The sequence below is a fragment of the Abrus precatorius genome, unplaced genomic scaffold (genome assembly GCF_003935025.1).
Source record: "Abrus precatorius isolate BTA unplaced genomic scaffold, Abrus_2018 Scaffold11, whole genome shotgun sequence".
NCBI classification, from domain to species: Eukaryota; Viridiplantae; Streptophyta; class Magnoliopsida; order Fabales; family Fabaceae; genus Abrus; species Abrus precatorius.
In genome coordinates, this window is record NW_020874303.1 from 16,021,234 (window position 1) to 16,044,397 (window position 23,164).

The following is a 23,164-nucleotide window of genomic DNA, read 5'->3' on the forward strand; positions in this document are numbered from 1 at the left end:
TGTACAAAATTGCTTAAATTTGCCAGCAAGCAAAGACCTCTTATACTTTTTCTTCAGGGGTTATTACAACCACTTCCTATTCCTTATCTAATTTGGGAGGACATAGTTATGGATTTCATCACTGGACTCCCCTTATCTCATGGCTTTATAGTGATCATGGTAGTAGTTGATAAACTATCTAAGTATTGTCATTTCTCTCCTCTGAAAATAGACTACACCATCAAGCAGATGATAGAAAGCTTTGTGAATACTATGGTTAACTTATATGGATTTCCCAAAATCATAGTTTCAGATAGGGACAAGGTTTTTACCAGCTAGTTTTGGCAGCACTTGTTCAAGTTGAGTGGCACCACTCTTTGCATGTTAACTGCTTATCACCCTCAATCTGATAGGCAATTTGAGGCTCTAAACAAGTGTTTGGAAATATACTTATGGTGTTTCACCTTTCAAAATCCTAAGGAGTGGATTGAATTTTTACCTTGGACAGAATTCTGGTTTAACACTTCTTATCACTATAACACCAGCATAAGTCTATTTAAGGTTGAATATGGAAGCGATCCACCTCAGCTAGTCAAATATGTGCCTGATCTAGCAGAGAGACCTCATTCTCTCTAAACTTAAGCATAATCTTCATCAAGCTCAGCAGATAATGAAGAAATATGTTGATTAGAAACGAGTGAATGTAGAGTTTAAAGTTGGAGACAAAGTGTTGGTCAAGTTACAACCATATAGACAACATCCAGTTGCCTTGAGAAAGAACAAGAAATTGAGTTTGAGGTACTTTGGCCCATTTCCAATTATTGAAAAGATTGACAAAATTGCTTATAAATTGTTGTTACTTGATGAAACACCTTAATTTAAATTCTAAATATAAATAAATTTCACAAAATAGAAATAATAAACATTTTTCATTCAAATAATTTCCAATGCATAGTTCAACAAAGTATTTCAAAATAAAGATAGATTACAATTTGAATCAAATAATCGCTAAAGGACTTAATTAACATAATTCAGTTTCAAAATAAATATTCTAAGTCCTATAATAGTGTCATCCATCCCTTCACTGAGCCTGGTATTGATCGCCTTGGTCACCTGAAAAATAAATGTAAGGGTGAATACTCTACACTATTAAACACACTCAAGCATAGAGACTCATCTTGCATGCTTTCACACATTTCCAACATCATTCAAATCACTTATCAATAAACACAAGCAATAATTTCAATATTCCATTCTCGTTCATACCCAGGTGCGCTCACTACACTATCAAATAATTCATACACATACGTGTACTCACTACATCTTAGTCACGCTCACTGTGGCACTGTGATCATAGTTTCCTGACGCTCTCAACCTCAGAGACTTACTTAGTTTCACACCATGAATGGTCGCTAGATAGCCCCTGCCTCACGGACCCCTTAGCAAAGGTGTTAGTTAGAGGCCGAGTCAAGGGGAGAGTGTGTGGCCTGTGGTACACCCACGCTCACTATTGGTGTCACCACCACCCTCTTCCTCAAGGTATTTCTACCTCTCCCATTTTCCACACCCCTAGTGTATTACTGAACCATTCATAATTTCTAACATTCTACAATCACAATCACGTTCACGATTCATCATGCCTTCCACACACACATTTCATTTATCTCATATCACTCAATCTCAATCAAAGGCACGTACACCCATATTCCACCATACAATATTCAATCACACACAACGTTCACTATTTATCACATATATCTCTCAATGTCAATAACACTGAGTTCCACACAAAATTTCTACTATACCCTATCACAATTAAGTCATTTTCATCCAAATGCACACCTCTCTACATTCTATTTCAATTGCAACTCTACAAATAACAATGTAAACGGATTTCAAGTAAAATGAGATAGAGTAGAGTCCTCCTTACCTCAAAATAAAGACCCAACACTAGACAATAGTAGAAAATATTTCCCACACGGTGCTTCATCCCTAAAACATGGGAAATCTCCATGAGAACTCAAGAAAATAAAGAAAGGGGCAAAGGAATGAAACCCTAACACAACTCACCTCTAAACGCTCTGACCTTAACCTCAACCTTCAATCCAACTCACAAACAGCTTTGGAGATAGTTTAATCAGTAAGAATCGGTTGGGAATCGAGAGAACAGAGAGAGATCTTGAAGGGAACAGTGGGAAATAATTTTTTCAAACCCTAAACCCTTCAAATACCCCTTTGGTTGCAATAATCTCACTACAATGAGCCATCTCTATCTCGTTACAGCGACACACCCTCTCACTACAGCAAAAATCTTAGAGAAAACTGTACTCTGGTGTCTGCAAAATCTCATTACAACGAGGTCCTCTCCCTACAGCTAGACTGCACTCAGAAATGCACCCCTCTCTTTTGCCTTCTCGCTACAGTAAGGATTCACTCGCTACAATGAGAACGTCTCTACAACACACGCTTAGAGTATATATATATATATATATATATATATATATATATATATATATATATATATATATTCAATCAATCCAACCAAAAGTTCATATTCATCATTTAATCATATTATACAAACGTACACATATCTATACGTACTTACACACATATTCACACCACCATTCAATGCTCATAATCATCATATTCACATCTAACTCATCACACAATTAATTGCACAATCAAACATCAATTAACACATATATATTAATAATCAATCAATATTACAAAATTTAGGGCGTTACACTTGAGACTACTAGGATCTATCCAATTTTTCATGCTTCATAGCTTAAGTTATGTAAAGGTGATTATTTTCAACCTTATATCCCTTTACTTATCACTTCTAATGATGCACAACCAGTACTTCAACCAGCTGCTATTCATTCTCAGGTGATTACCATTGACACCAAGCATGTTCAACTGCAATTAGTCCAATGGGAGGGACTCTCTAAATAGTTTTGTTTCAAAGATAGTTTTAAGAGTTTTAATAATCTTTGATAGTGACTTCTCTAAATTTTAGAAAATATGTTTTTCTTTAAGCGTTTCGTTGTCTCATTGCGACAATAGTGACAATAAGCACACCTTTATAATTAGATATTTCATAGAAAAAAGTTCATATAAGTAACAAATGCTAGCTCAAACCATCTTAATATGGTGTATTAGAGAAGTATTTATGCCATTTAATGTGAGATTAATCTTTAAATTTTTAATGATTTCATATATCTTACAGTAGGTATATAAATTACAATATATGCTTGATAAAATTATATGTATAAGCTTAGATCGAAGTTGCCTCAAAATTGTGGCAAAACTTCTATACAACTCATAAACAACCAATCATGTGCATAGTTTATTCACATGAAACAATAATAATGTGAAAATTTTAGGTTGTATGTAACTAGTGAGAATTTTACTTTCACTAAGTGTTATTTATTCATTGAAGTTTACTTCAACAATGTATTATATGTCTTATTGGCCTATGTATAGTTCATAGTAAAAAAACACTATATACAAAACATTGTACTCATATTATTCAGCTAGGCATTTTTTTAAAAAAAATTTAAATGATTTGGAAGATTGTTGGAAGTATTTTAAAATAATAAGTTAAGAAAGTTAATTCTTATGTAACCTAGAAATAAAGCCATTAAGTGTGTATATATCACTTTAGAATGGTCTATTTTAGGTGAGTTTTTTTTTTTTTTTTGTATAAGTATTTTTAGAAGGCATAAATAAGGAGATAAAATAAATAAAGTTATTTTCATAAGTTAAAATAATTTATGCTCTTTTATTTTTTAAATGTTTTTTTAATTAACTTTTTAAAAAACATGTGTATAAGTTAATTTTAATTTATGGGAAGGATTTTTTTTATTTTCTTTTTATTCTTTTCTCTTACATATGCTTAGGTGCTTCTAGAGAAATTCATTCAAACTGTGCCAATGTAATCTTGTAAAAGATCATGAAAGAATAATGGATTTATGCACAGAATATATAGAGGCTTGAGATATTTTTAAAAAAAATTTAAAAACAAAATATTTTAAATAAAATTTTAATTTTAATACTTATCTGAAAGTATTTGTTTTTAGATGAACGACATCTGTCTTGGTCACTCAAATATATTTTAAACACATTTGCATGCCTAACTATCATTTTCCATGTCTCAAATGTTGGTATAACTAGTAATTTCGGATGGTCTTATGAAAATTTAATTTAATTTATTACCAAACATATTAGATCAACTGAGGTAAAGTTGTTTCAATTTAATTTATATTTTTCAACTTTAAATTTCGAGAAGTATAACTGTGAAATTAATATTCAAAAGAAAGAAAAAAATTATCGCACGTAATAATCATGTTCATCTCGAATGCTTCTATCTCGTACTCACTTTCTCTTCTTAAATCCTTAAATATCATTGTGTCATGAATATATCATTAACAATAACATCAACTTTGCCTTGAATCAATTGCTTTCCTATTTTCTTGTAATTGTGTGTAATCTTATTCAACATAGATTAATATATTACTTTATTTTTGTTATTTTAAAATATTATAAAATTAGATAATGCTTGTTAAAAAATTATCCTCTTCTCTTTTATTTCTAAATCCAAGTCTCAACTATACCCTAACGAAACAAAATATGAAATAATGTAATTGTGTTGGTTACCAAATTAATCATCAATGAAACAAATAGTGTAATTGCATTTTTAGTTCACAGAATATAAAACTACTGTTCTTACTCAGTGGCTAGTTCTTTATGCTTGATACATGGATATACTACACCAAACTTATTTAGATGTCATTACCGTAGCTATAGCTAGATTTGACTAAAATATTACCCCAAAATAAATACAATCCTATTTTGTTATAACAAAATGGTAGAGGCAAGAGCAGTGGAGAATGTCTTCATTCAAAAGCAGCAGATGCAGGGGGTGGAGGATCAACAAGAAATATATCAAGAAGTTGATCAATGGTTGTGTACTTATGATCAGGATACAGCTGTGAAGCTTCAAGGTAATTTTCCCCTAACTCATAGTTCATCAGGTCCCCTCTAACAAATACACTGTGAATAATTGAAACTGGAATATTCTGTGGTGGGGGCAAGCCTGCACCACCATTCAAAAAGTTTACCATTCCTCATTGCTCATTCTTCAACTTTAACATGAAAATTATGATATAATTTTTTTACATATACAAATAATTTATGGAATTTGTAACGAAAATGTGTACACTTTAAACATATATGTATTATTTATACAATATTTGTAAAAATTTTCATAAATAAGATAATAATAAAGTTTGTCATACTATCCCAATTTTTGGTATATGTAGTAGAAAGAAGAAGCAGATTACAAAATAATTATAATAATATAGATAGATAATATAGCTCTTACTCTCTGAAAGCTCGACAATTTGTTCCTCTGAAATAAAAGACTTAGAACAAGTCTGACAACACTTTTGCTCCCACAATGATATCAACTTATTTTGTGATATGATATTTTTCGAAGGGCGATAGACAACGACGCGATTGCATGTTCTTGGATCATTTGCTGCTTTGATAGTGTACATAGCCACATCTTCTTCATAATTTAGTACGGCTAATCACATCAATACCAACTTCACATTAATCGTTAATAGATCACTTAAGTTTCCAACGCAATATGTTATGCGTGCATAAACATCCTATCTAGTTTTTTATACGATTTTTTAATAAATTATATAGATTAAAAATTATTAATGTATCAATTTTTAAAAACTAATTGCATCTTTCTAAATTTATTTTTATTTTAAATTAATTTTTATCATTATATTAATTATTAAGTAGTCAAAATAATAATAAAACATAAATATATGAAATTAATAAATGCTCCTAAATTTTTATAAAGAGGCTTATATTAAAACCAAAAAAAAATTAAATTTAAAACTTTCATATACAAAGAACCAGAAGAAAAAGTTAAAAGATGACTTAAACTTCCAATGCAATATGTTTATCTACTTTTCCTTTCTAAATAATGGTAAGAGAATATTGTTTAAATAATGAAAAATAATTTTTTATTAAAAATTAAGTTTAGAAGCATTAAAATTATGCAGAAGAGATATATTAATAATATTTTCCATAAAATATTTTATTTTTAATTTCTAAACTAATATCAGTAAGACACTGGTTAGTATTTACATTTGAATAATTCTCTTTCAATTTATATTTTTCAAAATTCTATTTGAATTGAATAAAAATTATAAATGATGTACATTATCACTTGTTAATTTAAATCACATAATTGACTATAGAATAATGTTTTCAAATTTAAAAATTTGAGGGTAATCAACAGAGAGTAAAAGTAGATATAGTCATAGCTGGGATTGTGTACCATGGGCTTCACCGTCGCCATAGACAGCAATAACTTTGAGTTTCTGATATGGGCGAAGTAAATAATTGACAAAGTACGCAGCACAGCAATTTGCAGCCACAGAAGTGTAAGGGATCCCAGCTGCTTCTATTGCTCTTCTAATTTCATTTTTCTTATCGAGTAAAGCTTGGAATGGAGGGAGAGGATTTATTCTATCCTCTTCTGCTCCAAAACCTGATGGGATGAATCTCTGCACTAATGCCAATATATAAAATTAGTAATATATCTATATTTAAAAATTATAAAACTAAAATAATATATAAAAATGTAAAACTGTTTAAGTTCATATTTACATTTTTACCCTCTCCCCTTTATATTAATTTGACTAATTTTTAACCAAATTATGTTTAAGTTATCCAAACTAATGACCCAATAAAAAGTGTGTTTCATTTTACATTTGCATTATTTCATATCTACATATTTGAATTTGTTTAAAATCTACTCAAATGTATATATATTCTAAGGTTATAAATTATAATATTTTTATAGTTACGGTGAGTTAGTGTATCTCATGATTTATAAATAAGTTATAAAAATAACTTGTTATAATAGGTTTTAAAAATTATAATATTTACAATTTAATTCTTCATAAATTTTGCAGAATAAAAATTTTTAAGTATTAAATATTTAAACAAATTTTTTAAAAGTAATTTCTTTTAAAGCAAATATATATCTTTTTTAAAAACATAACTGGATCAGTTATGAAATGAAGTTTTTTTTTATATATATAAAAATTAACCCTAACTTTTTAAAATCATTCCCTTTCATTCTTATTTTAAAAAAAATTAGTTTAAACATTTTCTTTAAGTTTGTAACAAGTATTTTGATGATTTCAATGAAGTAATTCTTACTTAGAATTAGTGTTGTAGAAATTTTGTTCAATTTTTTTTTTCTCTTCTCAAATAACAGGCAAACATGTTTTTCAAATTTAATAACTTTAATAATCATATTCTATTTGCATTGCCATACTTTGAATTGTAATATTTGTAAATGAAACCAATTAAATTATAATTATCATACACTCATGTTAATTCTTTTAACAACAAACAACTTGACTAGATTGGTATAGAGATAATAATTAAAGAGATATGGTTCAAAGCTAAAAAATACAGGAAAATCATTTTTTGTAATTTTTTTTAAGTTATGCTATATTTGTTTAAGCTAATTTTATGTAGTAATGAACATTCAAATTTCTTCAATATTCACTTAAGCCATTATTTTTAACTTAAGCTAAGTCGCTTAAGTTATAATAATTTGACTTAAGCAAAAATATGATACTCAATTTTGACGTAAACTAGATTTTGTTTGCTTAAACGAATATTAAAAAATTTTGTATGGCTTGAGTGAAATAATGTCTATTTAAGCAATGTTTATCTAATGAATCATTTTTCTCCTTCAACTTTCGCTTGAGCAAGGAAAACATGACTCAAGTGAAGTTTATAGAAATTATGCAAAGCAATTATGATCAATGTACAAAAATGACATGAAATTTTTTTAAAAATACATTAAACAATCTATCAATATGAAAGTTCATTTTCATGATGAATTGTGATAAAGTTATTTCTAAAAATTATTAACTTTATACATAAAATTTGTGGAGAATTTTAAAGATTTAAAATGAAATTCATAATTCTATTTATTTAAAAATTATTTTTATTATAAATTGAAAATATATTAATATACGTGAATACATACCTTTTTAAAATCACTATATGGATACAAGATATACACAAATGCAACTTGAAAAAAGATAACCAATTTTGAAAGTTTAAAGAGAAATTTTATAAATAATTAAATAATAAATTTAAATGTTAAGCCAACCCTACTAGGAATAATCACACTTAAGAGATATTATATTCCTACGACAAAAATATATAACGATTCATACAATTAAGAGAGATAAAGAAAAGTACGAATTGAAAAACAGAAAACTGCAAAGATAAATGGATGATATGAAAAATGCAGCACCTTTATATTGCCGGCAACTTTGATAGCTTCTATAATTTTGAGTTGCTCGAGCACTTGAGGATATGGCAGTGCACATATCACAATGTCAGCTTGTTTAATCACTGCAACAATTTGGTGATGCTCGAGTTCTCCCTGCATCATCATCTCATTATTATGAAAATGAATACACAGTTCAAATACTAATAATGCATCATATATTTAGAGAGCGAAGAGGAACCTCAACAATGGTGACTCCCATGGAGTTGAAGTCCTTGCAAAGTTGTGTCTTAGAGAGAGGAGTTTGAGAGTTGAGAGGGCGAGTGTAGACCAATGTTGGATGCCCTAAAGAGACGCTTGCCTTCACTATGTACTTCCCAATGTAACCACTTCCACCAAATACAACAATCCTATTCTTCTTCCCCTCCATTTCTTCCCTTCTCTGTGCCTTTAATCTGCACACTTCTTCCAATCTTTCCACTATCACTCAGCCCCTCTTTATAGTACCAAATCCAACACGCACACAACAGCAAGTCCAATCAAACATTGTATTTTAGATAAGCTTTTCGATTATAAGTCTTTATAAAAGAAAATATGTGTGTAAGAAGTGATAAAACGTTTTTTATAAATTTAAAATAATTTATATTTTTTGAAAACTTCTAAAATGCTCTTTTATTTAACTTCTCTAAAGTTTAAAGAAATAAATTATCTTTCACTTGTTAAAAGGTTATTTATTTTTATATTAATATTATTTTATAAAAAGTTTCTTACAAATTCAATTAACTATGTCCTAATTTTGTCCATAAAGTTACAGTACAACTTGATTAAAAAATTATAAATATAAATTTATCATAAAAGTTTCAAATAGTAGTATTATTAAGAATGACAACCAAGAGGATAGGGATAGAATTTATAATACTCATTTTTATACTTGTATTTTAAAAAAAATATTTATATACCTATGTGAGACTAACTTTAATTCCTATATCCGTACTTTCTAGGTATTTATACTTAAAAATATATATATTTATATAATAAGTAGAAAAATTTATATATATATATATAGAAAATATCTTTTTACACTTGTGTAAATTTAAAATCTTTTATACTTAATTTTAATCCTTCATTTAACTTATATCTAACGGTCAGCAAAATAATAAATTATAACTTATTAGATGTAAGTTAAATGAAAGATCTAAATCAGGTGTATGAGTTTTTAGACTTACACTGATGTAAGAAAATCTTACCTCGTATATATATATATATATATATGAGTATGAGGCAGGATAAGTATTTAGGTACTCTTATCACATCTATCCATGTTAAAATTTGTAAGTATTTTCTCATACCTATATTTGTATCTATTTAGCAAATAAAAGGTAAATTTTGTGGATAAAATACTTTATTCATCCCTAATATTGATGACAATATAAGTCTTTAATTATTTAAATGTAAATCAAAATACACTTCTATAATAATTAAATTAAAACATATAACATGAGAAAAAAAACTGAAATAGATAATATTTATTATTTTTAGAAACTTAAAATTAATTTTAAAAACTAAAATGAACAGACATGAAACCTTAACATATATAATTATTGTACAGTTTTATGATAGTTAATGAATGGCTACCAAAAAGGTAGAGGATTGATCTTCCACATCACATCCTTACTTGAACGGGCGGAGGAAGTTAAACGGAGCCAGGAAATCCAATCAAAGAAAGTATTAAGTTCAATGCCGCATGTAAAGTTCCGTACAACTTGACCAATCAAAGATAATCAAACATTTAACACGCGCTTCCATCGTTCACGAAAAGAACATGTTATCTAGAAGGTTTATTTATTTTTTTAATATTTTTAAAAACATAAATTTTTATAATAATATTTTTAAAAATATATTTTTTATTTGAATCTTTTTATTATGTCATTACTTATTTTTTTATAAAACTTCTTATTTTATTTTTTTAATTAAATTTCATTTATAATAGAAATAAAAATATATAATTATATCACATGTCATTATTTTGTAAGCTTCGTGAATCTTGTGTTATTATTTGGTGGGTTTGATCTATTATGTGAAAGAAACTCGTAATTACATTGTGTGTTATCCGTTTGATAAGTTTCGTTTGTTATATGAATGAAATTTATAGAATTTTCATCGTTAAGTAAGTTTTACTATAATAAATATTTATTATCAAATTTTTTATTTTATAATAAATATTTATTAATTTAACAATACTTGTATAATATAAAAAATAACAAAACTCAAATACAATTTTTATATATTTATTATTGGTTGATTAAATATTATTTTTTTTAAATATAAAATTTTAATTAATAAATAATATCAATGAAGCATTGAAACATTGAAAGTTTGATATTACACTTTATGGTATTAAAGAGAAGACATATGCTAGCAAAATTATAGATATGATCGTTATCGTTTTAAATTGTAAGTCAAATTTTACTTTTTTAAACTACTTTTGTAAGTTGAGTTGGTTATGATAAAATCTTATAAATTTTTATAATAAATATGAATTTTTTATTTATAAATATTTAAACTTAGGTTAATAAAATCTTAACATTATATTTTTTTAATATATTTTTAATTATTAATTAAGTTAATTAAAATTTATGTAAATTTTGGTTTTTTATTCTTAAATTAAATATCATAATTTTTTATTTTTAATAAATTTTAATTAAATATTAGAATATTAATTTTTTCTTTTTTCAAATTAGTTTAATAAATTGAGTCTTATGTAATAGCACAATTTTATGAATTTCATCTATGAAGCAGACAAAGTTCACCAAATGACACATAACGTAATTTTACAAATTGTCTATCCAGTAGACAAAATTTGATGACACATTATACAATTTTACAAGTTTTGTCTATGCATCAAACACTCACACATGACGCAATTTCATACTTTCGTCTTTTGCAAACTTGATTAAAAAATTAATTAATTTTTCTTTTTGTTTAGATAACAGATGAAATAGGTCTTCACGTGAAAAAAAAAATCATTTTCTTCTTGCCCCTCCTTTTCTTCCTTTCTCCATGCCTTTAATCTATACACTTCTTCCTATGTTTTCACTATCACTCATCACCTCTTTATATCACCAAACCCATCACACAACAGCAAGTCCAATCAAACATTGTATTTTAGATAAGCTTTTCGATGATAAGTCTTTATAAAAAAAAATTATATGTATAAGAAATACTAAAACATTTTTTATAAATTTAAAATAATTTATATATTTTTTAAAAAATTTAAAATACTATTTTATTTAACTTTTTTAAAATTAAAAAAATAAATTAATTTTCACTTATAAAAAAAATTATTTGTTTTTAATTAATATTTTTTATAAAAATTTCCTTACAAATTCGGTTAACTATATCCTAATTCTATCAATGAAGTTACAATACAATTTGATTAAAAATTTATAATTATAATTTATTGTTCAAATAATAATATTGATTAAGAATGACAATAAGTAAAGTATGAACAGAATATTATAAGTACTCACTTCTATACTTGCATTTGAAAAAAAATATATGTACTAAACTTCATGTTCGTGTAGGAGTAATTTAATTTTCTATATCTATACTTAAAAGAAAAAAATTATTTTAAAAAAAATATATTTATATAACTTCATGTAATATGAGATAGTGTAAGTATTTAAGTAATCATACTTATACTTATTTTTATTAAAATTTATAAATAATTTTCTATATTTATATATGTGCTCTTTTAATAGATAAATATTTTATTTGTTATGAGTAAATTTTGTGAGTACTTATCGAATAATTTACTCATTATAATTTTTAATATTGATGACAACATAAGTTTAAAATTATTTAAATAGACAAAAAATCTAAAACATATAATATTTATTATTTTTAAATACTTAAAATTAATTTTAAAAACTAAAATGAACAGACATCAAACCTTAACATATATAATTATTATACAGTTTTGTGATACTTAATCAATGGCAACCAAAATGGTAGAGGATTGATCTTCCACATCCTTATTTGGAAAGGGCAGAGGACATTAAAATGAGCCCGCAGGAAATCCAATCAAAGAATTTATCAAGTTCAGTGCCGTGTGTAAATTAATTTTAAAGGTAATTTTTTAATAATATATTTTTTAAGCAACTTTTAACTTTTATTTTATATGTTATTAAAAAAATTAGCTTATTTTTCTAATTCTACACATAATATAAATATGATATATTAAAAATAAAATAAAATTTTTATAGATGTTTTTTTTTCTTGCAATTAAATTGAAACATTATAAAAACATAAAAATTCTACAACTTAATTTAGAAAAAAATGAAAAATACACAAGATAAAAATTAAGATAATATTTAATTTTGCTTATTTGAACAGCTAAAATGTTCATAAATAAGTTAGACTAAGTCTGTTTGATGTGAAGATGAATTTGCTTATGATGAATAAGTGTTCTCCGTTGTAAATATGTTGCAAGATTATATGATCCATATTGTATTTAAGGGATTGTAAGATATATGATAAAAAAGATGAGAATATTATTAATTATAAAACTATTATAATTCGAGGGATTGTCAAATTTTTTTAAAGGGGTGAAACAAATGATAAGGTGGGTCGTGAAAGATATTTAGGTGGTGAACGAGGTTGGCTTCAAGACTTGTACTATTAAGGTCCCACAGAGATATTCTTAAGAGTGGCAAAATGCCAAAGTTTGGGTTGTTACAGTTGCATATGTGATCACAATTAATTTCAAGAGAACGTGTAGGCCATAGTGAATTTCATTAGTTCTTGCCTAGCTTTAGCACTTTGGTTGATTTTAACTTACCACATAAAATAATAGCCAGAGTAACTGGAATATTATTTTTTATGTCACTATTTAGAAACTGTGGGATAATAGAAATTTTGCAGTATTTCGACAGGTTTAAATTACTCTTGCTATGTTGGTTTCACAAATTTTTTTCTTATGTTAATTACTATTCCAATTTTTCTAGGTCTTCGAGTCACATTCTGTCCAAGACTGCCAAGGATGATGTGCTTATTAAATGAATTATATTCCTCCTACAAAAGGTTAGCTAAAACTCAATATGTGGACTGAATTATGCATTTGAATAATGCTTAAGAATAACTCTAACGCAAGTTGCTTTACTATGCGTTGGATTTCGTGGCCTCAATTTAAACGTGCATATTTTGAACAGTATCCAGAATAACTTTCGCCCATGAATGTACGTTCCAAGAAATTAACCCCACACCTACAAATGCTTATCAAGAATATGAGGATTTTCGTTGCTTCAGTAACCATTGAATCACGTTTTAAGGTCAGCAGTGCTGATATGGAAATCAATTAGTGACAGAGTTACTAGCTTAAGTAAGCAAGTAATAAATCAGAACCTGTAATACTCTAATTTATTTTTTTAGTTAGAGAGAAGGGTAAATTTTACGTACTCATGTAATACTTATTCTCTTGTAATTTTTCTTTATTTGTTTTTCATTTTTAATTTAAAAAATAAACCATAAAAAGAATACAAAAATAGTGTAAGGAATTAGTTCTTCTTTTGAGAGACATGAGAGAAAGAGAAAGAAAAGCTTTTCAGAGATATTATTTAATATTAAAATCAGGATAAAAAAAAAAAAGGAGTTAAGTTATATAAATAAGTAGATATTCATACGTAACGAACTTTAAGCCATATGAAACAAACTTTGATATGACAACTCAGTTAGCTTTTCTAAAAATTATATTAGTCTTATTTTTAACACCCCTTTGTAAACTAAGTGTGTCAAGAGAGTGGACATTTAGTTTAGTCCTTAGAGTAAGAAACTGAGTACTAGAAGGAGCTTTAGTTAAGAGATCTACAATCTGAAACTGAGTTGGCACTTGACATTTATTTCTCCTCTGACAGCCTTTTCGCGAACAAACTACAAATCTAACTTGAAATGCTTTGTTTTAGAATGCATAACTGGGTTAGCAATAAGCATGACAACTCCCAAATTGTCACACCAAATGAGAGGAGGAACCATTACTTTTATTCTGAGCTCTGTCAGAAGAGATTCTAGCCACTGAGTTTCTAATACCAAAGTTGCTAGACTTCTGTATTCTGTCTTTGTGCTACTCCTTGACACTACTTGTTGTTTCTTGGCCATCCAGGATATCATGTTGTTTCCAAGAAATAAACAGTACCCAGAAGTGGATCTCATATCATCTAGATCAGAGCCCAATCACTGTCACAGTAGCCAACTATATGCAAATTGTTTGACTTTTGAAAAAGCAAACCATGATCACGTGTCCTACTTATATATCATAAGACCCTTCTAGTGGTTTTGTAATGGCTTGTGCATATATTGACAGAGTTTGTTAATTGTGAAGGCAAGATCAGGTCTTGTAATTGTGAGGTACTGAAGTACCAACAATAGAACGATAGAGACTTGGATCTTCAGCTACTTTTGTTCCCTCAAATTGAAATTTGCACCAACAAGCAACCAGAGTCTTCACAAATTTTGCATCTGACATTTTAAGTTTACACAACAAGTTTGAAGCATATTTGGATTGATATAAAAGAAACTTACCATCACCGAGATTTTGTGCTTCTATTCCAAGAAAATAGTGCAATTCTCCAAGATCCTTTAATGAAAATAGTTTATTTAGCTTGGAGATAATATGTTGTACAAAGTCTGCATTGTTTCCTATTATAAGGATCTCATCAACATACACAAGCATATATGTGATAGTAGTAGGAGTAAAATGTATACAAAGTAAATGATCACATTTAGTTGAAATAAATCCAAAAGATACAAGTGTAGAGGCTAGTTTGCCAAACCAAGCTCTTGTTGGAGCTTGTTTCAATCATAGATTGCCTTATTTAATCTACACACCAAATTAGGATTGTTGGTGTGATAACCTTCTGATGTAGACCACTTCCTTTAGAGGGCCATTCAAAAAAGTATTATTAACATCTACTTGTCTAACAGACCAGCCTCTAGATAGAGCAATAGACAAGATGACTCTGATTGTCACATGTTTACCTACAGAGCTAAAAGTTTTTTGATAATCCAGACCATGTTTTTGGGTAAATCCTCTTGCCACTAGCCGGGCCTTATACTTAGAGATGCTTCCATCAGGATTGTACTTGAGTTTGAAAATCCATTTGGATCCCACGGGTTTCCTATGCAGAGGTAAAGGAACAAGATCCCATGTTTGATTTTGTTTTAAAGCTTTGAGTTTTTCATGCATAGCTTGAATCCATTTAGGAGATTGTAGAGCTTCTCTAACTGTAATAGGTTCCATTTCAGCTACCATGGCTTTTAGTTTAAAAATACCAGCCTTGCCTCTTATGACCATAGGATGATTGTTGATGACAAGAGGTATAGCTCTAGAACTAGGACCTGTATTAGAATCAATTGCAACGGTGGAAGTATTTGTATTCTTAGTTAAAACAAGTCTGACATTGTCAAAAAGCATAGCCTTAGGAGAAATGATCACAAGACTTGTAGGTTGAGGAGTATCCTCAGTCCGAGGTATGTTACAATTAGGAACAACAGATATAATAGGAGGATGTATATTACAGGGAGTAGGATGACATCTCAAATCTTATCTACTTTTACAAAGCATAGGAAAATCAAATTCATCAAATATAACATGCTTGACAATATAAATTCTGCCTGTGGAATCTAGATATTTATAACCCTTATAATGACAATATAACCTAGAAATATGCATGATTTAGACCTGTAATCCATTTTATGTTGGTTATAAGGTCTAAGATATGGATAACACCTACATCCAAAACTTATGAATAGATTATAGTCTAGTTTCGTATGAAATAGAGTTTCAAACGGAGATTTTAGTTTCAAAACAGTTGTAGGAATGCAATTTATAACAAATGTAGCACAAGCAAATGCATGGCACCAAAAATCAAATGACAAACCAGATTCAGCTAACATAGGGAGGCCTGTTTCTGTAATATGGCAATGCTTCCTCTCATAAGCACCATTTTGCTCTTGCGTATGAGAACAGCTAAATCTATGAATTATGTCATTCTCTTTGAGTATAGAACTAAAGTTGTGGTATTCTTTTGCAGCATCTATTTGAAGAATTTTCAATTTCTTTTGAAATTGTAACTGTGCCACTTCTTAAATTCAAGAAAGGAGATTAATGCTTAAGATCTATTTTTTAAGAAATAAACCCAAGAGAATTTCGAATATGCATCAAGAAACAAAATGTAATATCTATATCCTTGTTTTGAAGGTAGGGGTAATGGTCCCCAAATATCATAATATACTAATTGCAAAAGTTCAGTGTAAACAGTTTCAGAAATTGGAAAAGGATATTTATGCAATTTTCCTAAGCAACAAGAACCACAATGTCATTTATTGGTATAAGTATATTACACTGATTTAAGACATGCTTAACAATTTTGTTTGCATAATAGCCTAGCCTAAAGTGCCAAATCCATAAATTATTACATTTGGTAAAGGAATATAAAGCTGAAATAGGAAAATCACTATTAGGATGAACAAGTTGCATATTCTCAAAAGCATAGAGGCCATCTTTAAACTTCCCTTGCAGCAGAAGCTTCCGAGAGTCCTGAGATTTAACAAAGCAGTCAATGGAATGAAATTCAAAGAAACATGAGTTTTCTTTGGCAAATTGAGCAATACTTAACAAATTTTTAGTGATATCATGTACATGTAACAATTTATTAAGAGTAAAAGCAATTTTATTGGAAGGATTTCTAAGTTTAGAAGTCCCAATATTATGAATACTTAGGCAATTACCATTACCAACTACCACCTTCTCTAATCCTATATAAGGAGTTTTGATCATTAGATTGGATAAATCATTAGTGAAATGATTTGTTGCACCTATATCAGGATACCAGGTGTCACCTAGAGAAGATTGAGTTGCGGAGGCTGTTATCATAGCTTGATTGATAGGTTCTTGCATAGTAGCATCACATGTGTTGTTATGAGTGGACTTAGGATCTGGTAAATTTTCATCAAAATGAAACTAGCAATTGTAGGCAGAATGCCCCAACTTTCCACACAATTGACATTAAGTTCTTTGTCCACAACCTCCACCAAAGTTACTTTGATTCAGACGGCTAAATCTGCCTCTTCCACGATTTTGACCGCGTCCACATCTGTGATTGGTCACAAGATTGTCTTTCTTGTTTTAAGTTTGAGCAACATTTGCTTGAAGAGTGGACAACTCACGTTGCTTATGCCTCTCAAGACGTTCCTCTTTATGCATCAACAGTGCTTCAATCTCAGCAACAATGTATGGTTCAGTTTGTGTGATACACGAAGTAATGAATCCATCATAATCTTCGCCAAGACCATCACAGATCGCGTCGATGTGATCTTCAACTGACAATGGTGATCCAATTGCAGCAAGAGTCTTAACGATCTGTTTCACTTGTACAAGATACTCGGCGATCGATCCACTTTTCTTAATGTTGTTTTTTATACAAGTACTTCAAAGATGGAACAATAAAAAAATTTAAAGTGTTAAAAATTCTCATTGGTGACTTTTCAAAAAATTATTAAAATAAATTTTACATTCAAACTAACTAGTATGCAAAATTTAAAATACCAAAATTCGTCATTGACAATATTTGAAAATTTTTCATGTTTTTGTAATTTTTTCAAAATCTTATATTTTGATAAAAAATTTTAAATGTTTTTAATAGAAAGAAAGAGCTTAAATATCAGTTTTAAGAGAAGAAACATCCATTTTAAGAGTGTGTTTAGTGTTTAGCACACTATTTCAGCTACCAGAAAAGTTATTTTAATAGTTAAAAAACTTTTTTAATAAAAATAATACTATTTGGTAATGTAGCAAAACGCTATTTATATTAGTGGTTTTTATTTTCAGCAAATAACTAAAAGTAATTTTATCATTTTTATCCATGCTATTGTTAAATAATTCCTTTCTTACCCATTCAAATTTTAAATCTTGCATTCTTTACTTTTTTACATTCAAAGAAAAGAAATATGTCAGAAATAATAAAATAAATAAATTTCACAACATTCATTATTTTACAAAAAAAAAACAAAATTGATAATGCCCTGAGAAGAATTGAACAAATTCATTAAATCTTATTTTTTATAATAAAATATTTATACATAGAGTGAAATCAAAATTTTATTATCCTAATTTAAAGACGATGAATAATTTTAAATAAATTAAAATATAAAAATAATAAATTTTTGAAAATATATGATTACTCAATTTTAAATTTTGGTCTACTTAACTATGATGCACTTATTTATTATTTTACATTTATTAGCTAATCTAACAACTATTTATAATTCAATCAGTTAACTGAGTTAAATTTTTAGCTTTTAACTTGCTTATCTGCTAGTTTTGTCGAATACATCCTAAGAGTACACAAAAGAAAAAATTCCTAGAGAGCGACTCATACATGTTTATACGAATGAGAAGTATGAGAAAATTACACGATCCTTCTTGCGTGGAGCAATAAAAATGCTCAAAGTCCAAAGTTTCATGTGAGCGTTCCACCCACGTTTGTTTGTAGAGACGAAAGAAAGCGACATTCAAAATTAGCAGATAATAGGAAGAACAAAGCTGATTCTATTGAAGTGTAACAGTCAATAAAGGCTGCACTTTGTGTTTTAAGTCAACCACAAATTTTGAAAATTTGAGTTCACTCACTATATATCCAATGCTTTATGTATGGGCACTACAGGAGAAACAAGTTGAAATTAGGAGCAGCTATGGCAGTGGAGCTGCCAATTGCGAGTGATGGAAGAGGATACAGTGGGAAAATCACTTCTATTGTGATTCTATCTTGTATGGTAGCTGCTACTGGAGGCATTATCTTCGGTTATGATATAGGAATTTCAGGCATGTATAACTCAATTTCACATCATTAATGATATTCATTACTACTAACTATGGAAATACCAAATATATATTACTCCTTTCATTCTTTTTTAGCTATTGCTTTAAGGTTTTGACACATGAATTAAAGAATAAATTTAATGTCTTCGTTTACGTAAAATTATTATATGATTTCCTGTTCTACTTTTTTTTATCTTTTTTGGTAATTAAGTAATCTTTTTATTCTAAGTTAAAAAATATAATTGATATAAAATCATTGTCTTAACTTTTAAAGGTGATAGATTAAGAATTAAAATTTCTTAAAACTGTGACAGATAAAAATAACAGAAATAGTAAGATTTTAAGAGCATGATGTTGTTCCTTTTTGTTATTACTTTTATTACTCATATATTGGTAAGATACAATGTTGTAGTTCTATTTCATTAACTTCTACTTTACTCTGTTTAATCCCTTCTATTTGTGAGTTTCTCCTTCATATCAATGATTAATACACTTCGATCAACTTCACTAATTTCGCTAAAAATGCAGGTGGAGTAACATCTATGGTGCCATTCTTGGAGAAGTTTTTCCCAGATGTATACACCAAGATGAAACAAGATACCAAGATTAGCAATTACTGCAAGTTTGATAGCCAGCTCCTAACAACATTCACTTCATCACTTTATATAGCAGGCCTTATATCATCCTTCTTTGCCTCATCAGTCACAAGAGCCTTTGGACGCAAACCATCAATCCTTGTAGGTGGTGCTGCATTCCTCATTGGAGCAGCTCTTGGTGGTGCAGCTCTCAATATATACATGCTTATACTAGGTCGAGTTATGCTTGGAGTTGGTATTGGCTTTGCTAATCAGGTAGCTTTATCCTTAAATATTTATTTCATAGGTCCTGCTAAGGACCAAGGAATGTGTCAAGATACTGATTAAGGACTATTTAATTAATATCTGATAATATACTTCTAATTATTTCAAATATGATTATATATTTTTTATATTATGAATATAATAATTACTTAATTTTTCATTAAATAGTTTTAGCTTAATCAATGATGTCAAGCTTGAGTACAATTGCGTATTTATATTAAAATTCAACAAGAAAAGTAATGTGGGTCACAGTGGTCCTGAGTAGAATAGTTACACCCATGTTTCCAAGTCTAAAAATACTCCTTAGTGATTGCCTTGTTTGATTATTAAGTGGATATAGTTAACATAATAACAATGACATAGTACTTATAAGGAAGCAAAATTTCATTGTTTTGCAGTCAGTGCCATTATATCTGTCTGAAATGGCACCTCCAAGATACAGAGGAGCACTCAACATTGGCTTTCAGCTCTGTGTTGGCATTGGTGTTCTATCAGCTAATCTGATCAACTTTGGCACAGAAAAGCTCAAAAGTGGTTGGGGATGGCGTATTTCATTAGCCATGGCAGCAGTTCCAGCCTCAATGCTCACTTTGGGATCACTGTTCCTCCCAGAAACACCCAACAGCATAATCCAACATAGCAAAGATCATCACAAGGCTAAGCTAATGCTGCAACGAATCCGAGGCACCAATGATGTCCAACCAGAACTTGAAGACCTTATTGAAGCAAGTCACATATCAAATTCCATCAAACACCCTTTTAAGAATATCTTACAGAGAAAATATAGGCCTCAACTTGTTATGGCAATAGCTATACCCTTCTTCCAACAATTCACTGGAATCAATGTCATTTCCTTCTATGCTCCAATCCTCTTCCTAACCATTGGATTAGGCGAAAGCGCTTCGCTTTTGTCAGCAGTTGTGACTGGTGTTGTAGGCACTACTTCAACATTCATATCAATGCTCATAGTTGATAAAGTAGGCAGAAGAGTTTTGTTCATATCTGGGGGCATTCAGATGCTTGTCTCACAAGTTATCATAGGAAGCATTATGGCAGTTCAACTTGGTGACCATGGTGATATAAGCAAGAAATATGCATATTTGATTCTGATTTTGATATGCATATATGTTGCTGGATTTGCCTGGTCATGGGGGCCACTAGGATGGTTGGTTCCTAGTGAGATTTTCCCACTGGAGATTAGATCAGCAGCACAAAGTATCACTGTTGCTGTCAACTTTCTCTTTACCTTCATTGTGGCACAAACTTTTCTTAGCATGCTTTGCCATTTCAAGTCTGGCACTTTCTTCTTTTTTGGGGGATGGGTGGTGATGATGACAGTGTTTGTGTACTTGCTGTTACCAGAGACCAAGAATTTGCCAATTGAGCAAATGGATAGGGTGTGGAAAGAGCATTTCTTTTGGAAAAAAATTGTAGGAGACAAGAGTTAAGGCACAAAGATAGTGGTGCCTTGATATATATATATATAACCCACAAGTTACAATTACCCATACTTTGAAGTTTAATGTGACTAAATGCATGATTGGCTTAACTTATGTTGAAGAAATAATCACTTATTTTTTTGTAGTTTTTGAGACAGTTTTTAAAAATAAGTGATTATTCAAGTTTTTCCAAACATGTACTAACTACTATAATTTTCTTACCAACTTGCCTTATTCAAATTTGGAAGGATGGGAGAAGAACAAAGAAAATAAAGAACTGTTTTCTGCATAATTACACACGTATAAATTCACCTGTATTATTTGGACCTTTTAATAAAGTGGACACCCACTTTAGAGAAGAAAACATGGAATTAAAATTGTGGATTAAAAGAATTAAACAAATAAATTATAATAATTTTATAATTTGTGAGACAACCATATTTTGTAATCAATGATTATAATTTCATATTTTTTTTGTTCAGAGCATATTGTTATTGAAACCAAGCCGAACTACTTGAACTGATACTATAACAGGTACAGGAAAAGTCATAATTAAAGCATGGTTTGCCAAAAAAAAAATGAAAAAAATTTAATAAACTTTCTGCCAAAAATAAATATCTCAGAAAAAAGAAAAAAAAGCTAAAAAAGTATACTGATAAATTGAAAAGGGTGTGCAGATGCTGTCATCCATCTATATTATACAGAATGAATATATGGAAATGACAAATCTAGAGGAATCCAGTTGAAGGACGTGTTCTTGATCCTGGCGGCTGAGAAAAATATTCTTTTGGGGCATAATTACATCTCTATATAGTAGAATAGTTCTACTATAACATATTTAACATTGTTTACAACTATTTTAATCATCTTTAAACGTACATATCTCAAAACTATATTTAAAATATAAAGAAAAAAATTAAAACACTTTTAAAATTATTCAAAGAAAATAATATTATTAAAGCAGTGTAAAATAAAACTAGAAAATAAGTATAAAGAAGTCAATGATGTTATATTTTCTATATATAAAAAAGTTTAATTATATTTTTATCCTCTTAAAAAAAGTTAACTCAACTTGTCATATCATTTAATTTTTATTTTTTATTATTTAAAATTAATATTTATAAATAAATTTCTCAACATATTTTACATAATTGCAAATAAGTTGTTTTTCTTTTTTTTTCCCTTTCCCTTTTGCCATCTTCTCTTCTTCCGTGTTACTCACTTCTAACTCCAATTCCCACACCCCTCCCCACTACACACTCCACTCTATCCCTTTCTCGACCCCAACTCTAACCCCCACCCTCACATCCTTTTATACCACTTAGTCTAACTCTCACATCCCTCTCTTCTCTCTCTCCATTATCCACTTTATCCTTTCCTTAATCCTAACTCCAATTTCACATCCTTTCTCTCTCTCTCTCCCGCTATTCATTGCACTACTTTTTCAACTGGATCTACCTGCATCTCATCCTATTACTCAAGTGGTGAAGAAGGAGATTTATTTACATAAAATAGTTTAGAAACTTGTTTGTAAATATTAATTTTAAAAATTAAAAGATTACATTCCATGTCATATCATGTAAAAGTGTTGAGTTAATTCTTTATCAGTCAATTCAGTACCTGACATATAAGAGTTGACACAGAAATTAAATCTTAACTTTTTAAGAAT

At 28.9% G+C, this 23,164-nt stretch overlaps 3 protein-coding genes across 3 annotated transcripts; 1 reads left to right on the forward strand and 2 right to left on the reverse strand.

The window, feature by feature from the left end:
- Positions 1–4,877: 4,877 nt before the first annotated feature.
- Positions 4,878–8,834, reverse strand: LOC113855444 (eugenol synthase 1-like). The gene is made up of 5 exons (XM_027487087.1): positions 8,565–8,834; positions 8,348–8,479; positions 6,341–6,569; positions 5,366–5,569; positions 4,878–5,077 (listed from the first exon to the last, which is right to left on the reverse strand). The coding sequence occupies exons 1-5, from the start codon at positions 8,751–8,753 to the stop codon at positions 4,878–4,880; spliced, it is 954 nt and encodes a 317-aa protein (XP_027342888.1). The 5' UTR covers positions 8,754–8,834.
- Positions 8,835–15,209: 6,375 nt separating this feature from the next.
- Positions 15,210–17,937, reverse strand: LOC113855685. The gene is made up of 5 exons (XM_027487315.1): positions 17,903–17,937; positions 17,546–17,805; positions 17,019–17,314; positions 16,796–16,916; positions 15,210–15,919 (listed from the first exon to the last, which is right to left on the reverse strand). Exons 1-5 carry the CDS (start codon positions 17,935–17,937, stop codon positions 15,210–15,212), a joined length of 1,422 nt encoding a protein of 473 aa, XP_027343116.1.
- A 1,106-nt stretch (positions 17,938–19,043) lies between these two features.
- LOC113855313 (hexose carrier protein HEX6) lies at positions 19,044–21,646 on the forward strand. The gene is made up of 3 exons (XM_027486902.1): positions 19,044–19,199; positions 19,725–20,047; positions 20,455–21,646. The coding sequence occupies exons 1-3, from the start codon at positions 19,070–19,072 to the stop codon at positions 21,502–21,504; spliced, it is 1,503 nt and encodes a 500-aa protein (XP_027342703.1). The 5' UTR covers positions 19,044–19,069; the 3' UTR covers positions 21,505–21,646.
- Positions 21,647–23,164: the final 1,518 nt, after the last annotated feature.

Bases quoted from the DNA above. Each gene is read 5' to 3' on its own strand.
- LOC113855444 (XM_027487087.1), bottom strand. From the start codon at position 8,753: ATGGAGGGGAAGAAGAATAGGATTGTTGTATTTGGTGGAAGTGGTTAC. The intron at 5,570-6,340 runs GTACACAATCCC...TGATGTGATTAG, and splicing joins TGGCGACGGTGAAGCCCATG to CCGTACTAAATTATGAAGAA. The intron at 5,078-5,365 runs GTAAGAGCTATA...ATGGTGGTGCAG, and splicing joins AATTGTCGAGCTTTCAGAGA to GCTTGCCCCCACCACAGAAT.
- LOC113855685 (XM_027487315.1), bottom strand. From the start codon at position 17,937: ATGACGAATTTTGGTATTTTAAATTTTGCATACTA. The intron at 17,315-17,545 runs GTGAGTTGTCCA...AAAATTTACCAG, and splicing joins TCTTGAGAGGCATAAGCAAC to ATCCTAAGTCCACTCATAAC. The intron at 16,917-17,018 runs GTACATGATATC...GTTAAATCTCAG, and splicing joins CTCTTAATAAATTGTTACAT to GACTCTCGGAAGCTTCTGCT.
- LOC113855313 (XM_027486902.1), top strand. From the start codon at position 19,070: ATGGCAGTGGAGCTGCCAATTGCGAGTGATGGAAGAGGATACAGTGGG. The intron at 19,200-19,724 runs GCATGTATAACT...CTAAAAATGCAG, and splicing joins TTATGATATAGGAATTTCAG to GTGGAGTAACATCTATGGTG. The intron at 20,048-20,454 runs GTAGCTTTATCC...ATTGTTTTGCAG, and splicing joins GTATTGGCTTTGCTAATCAG to TCAGTGCCATTATATCTGTC.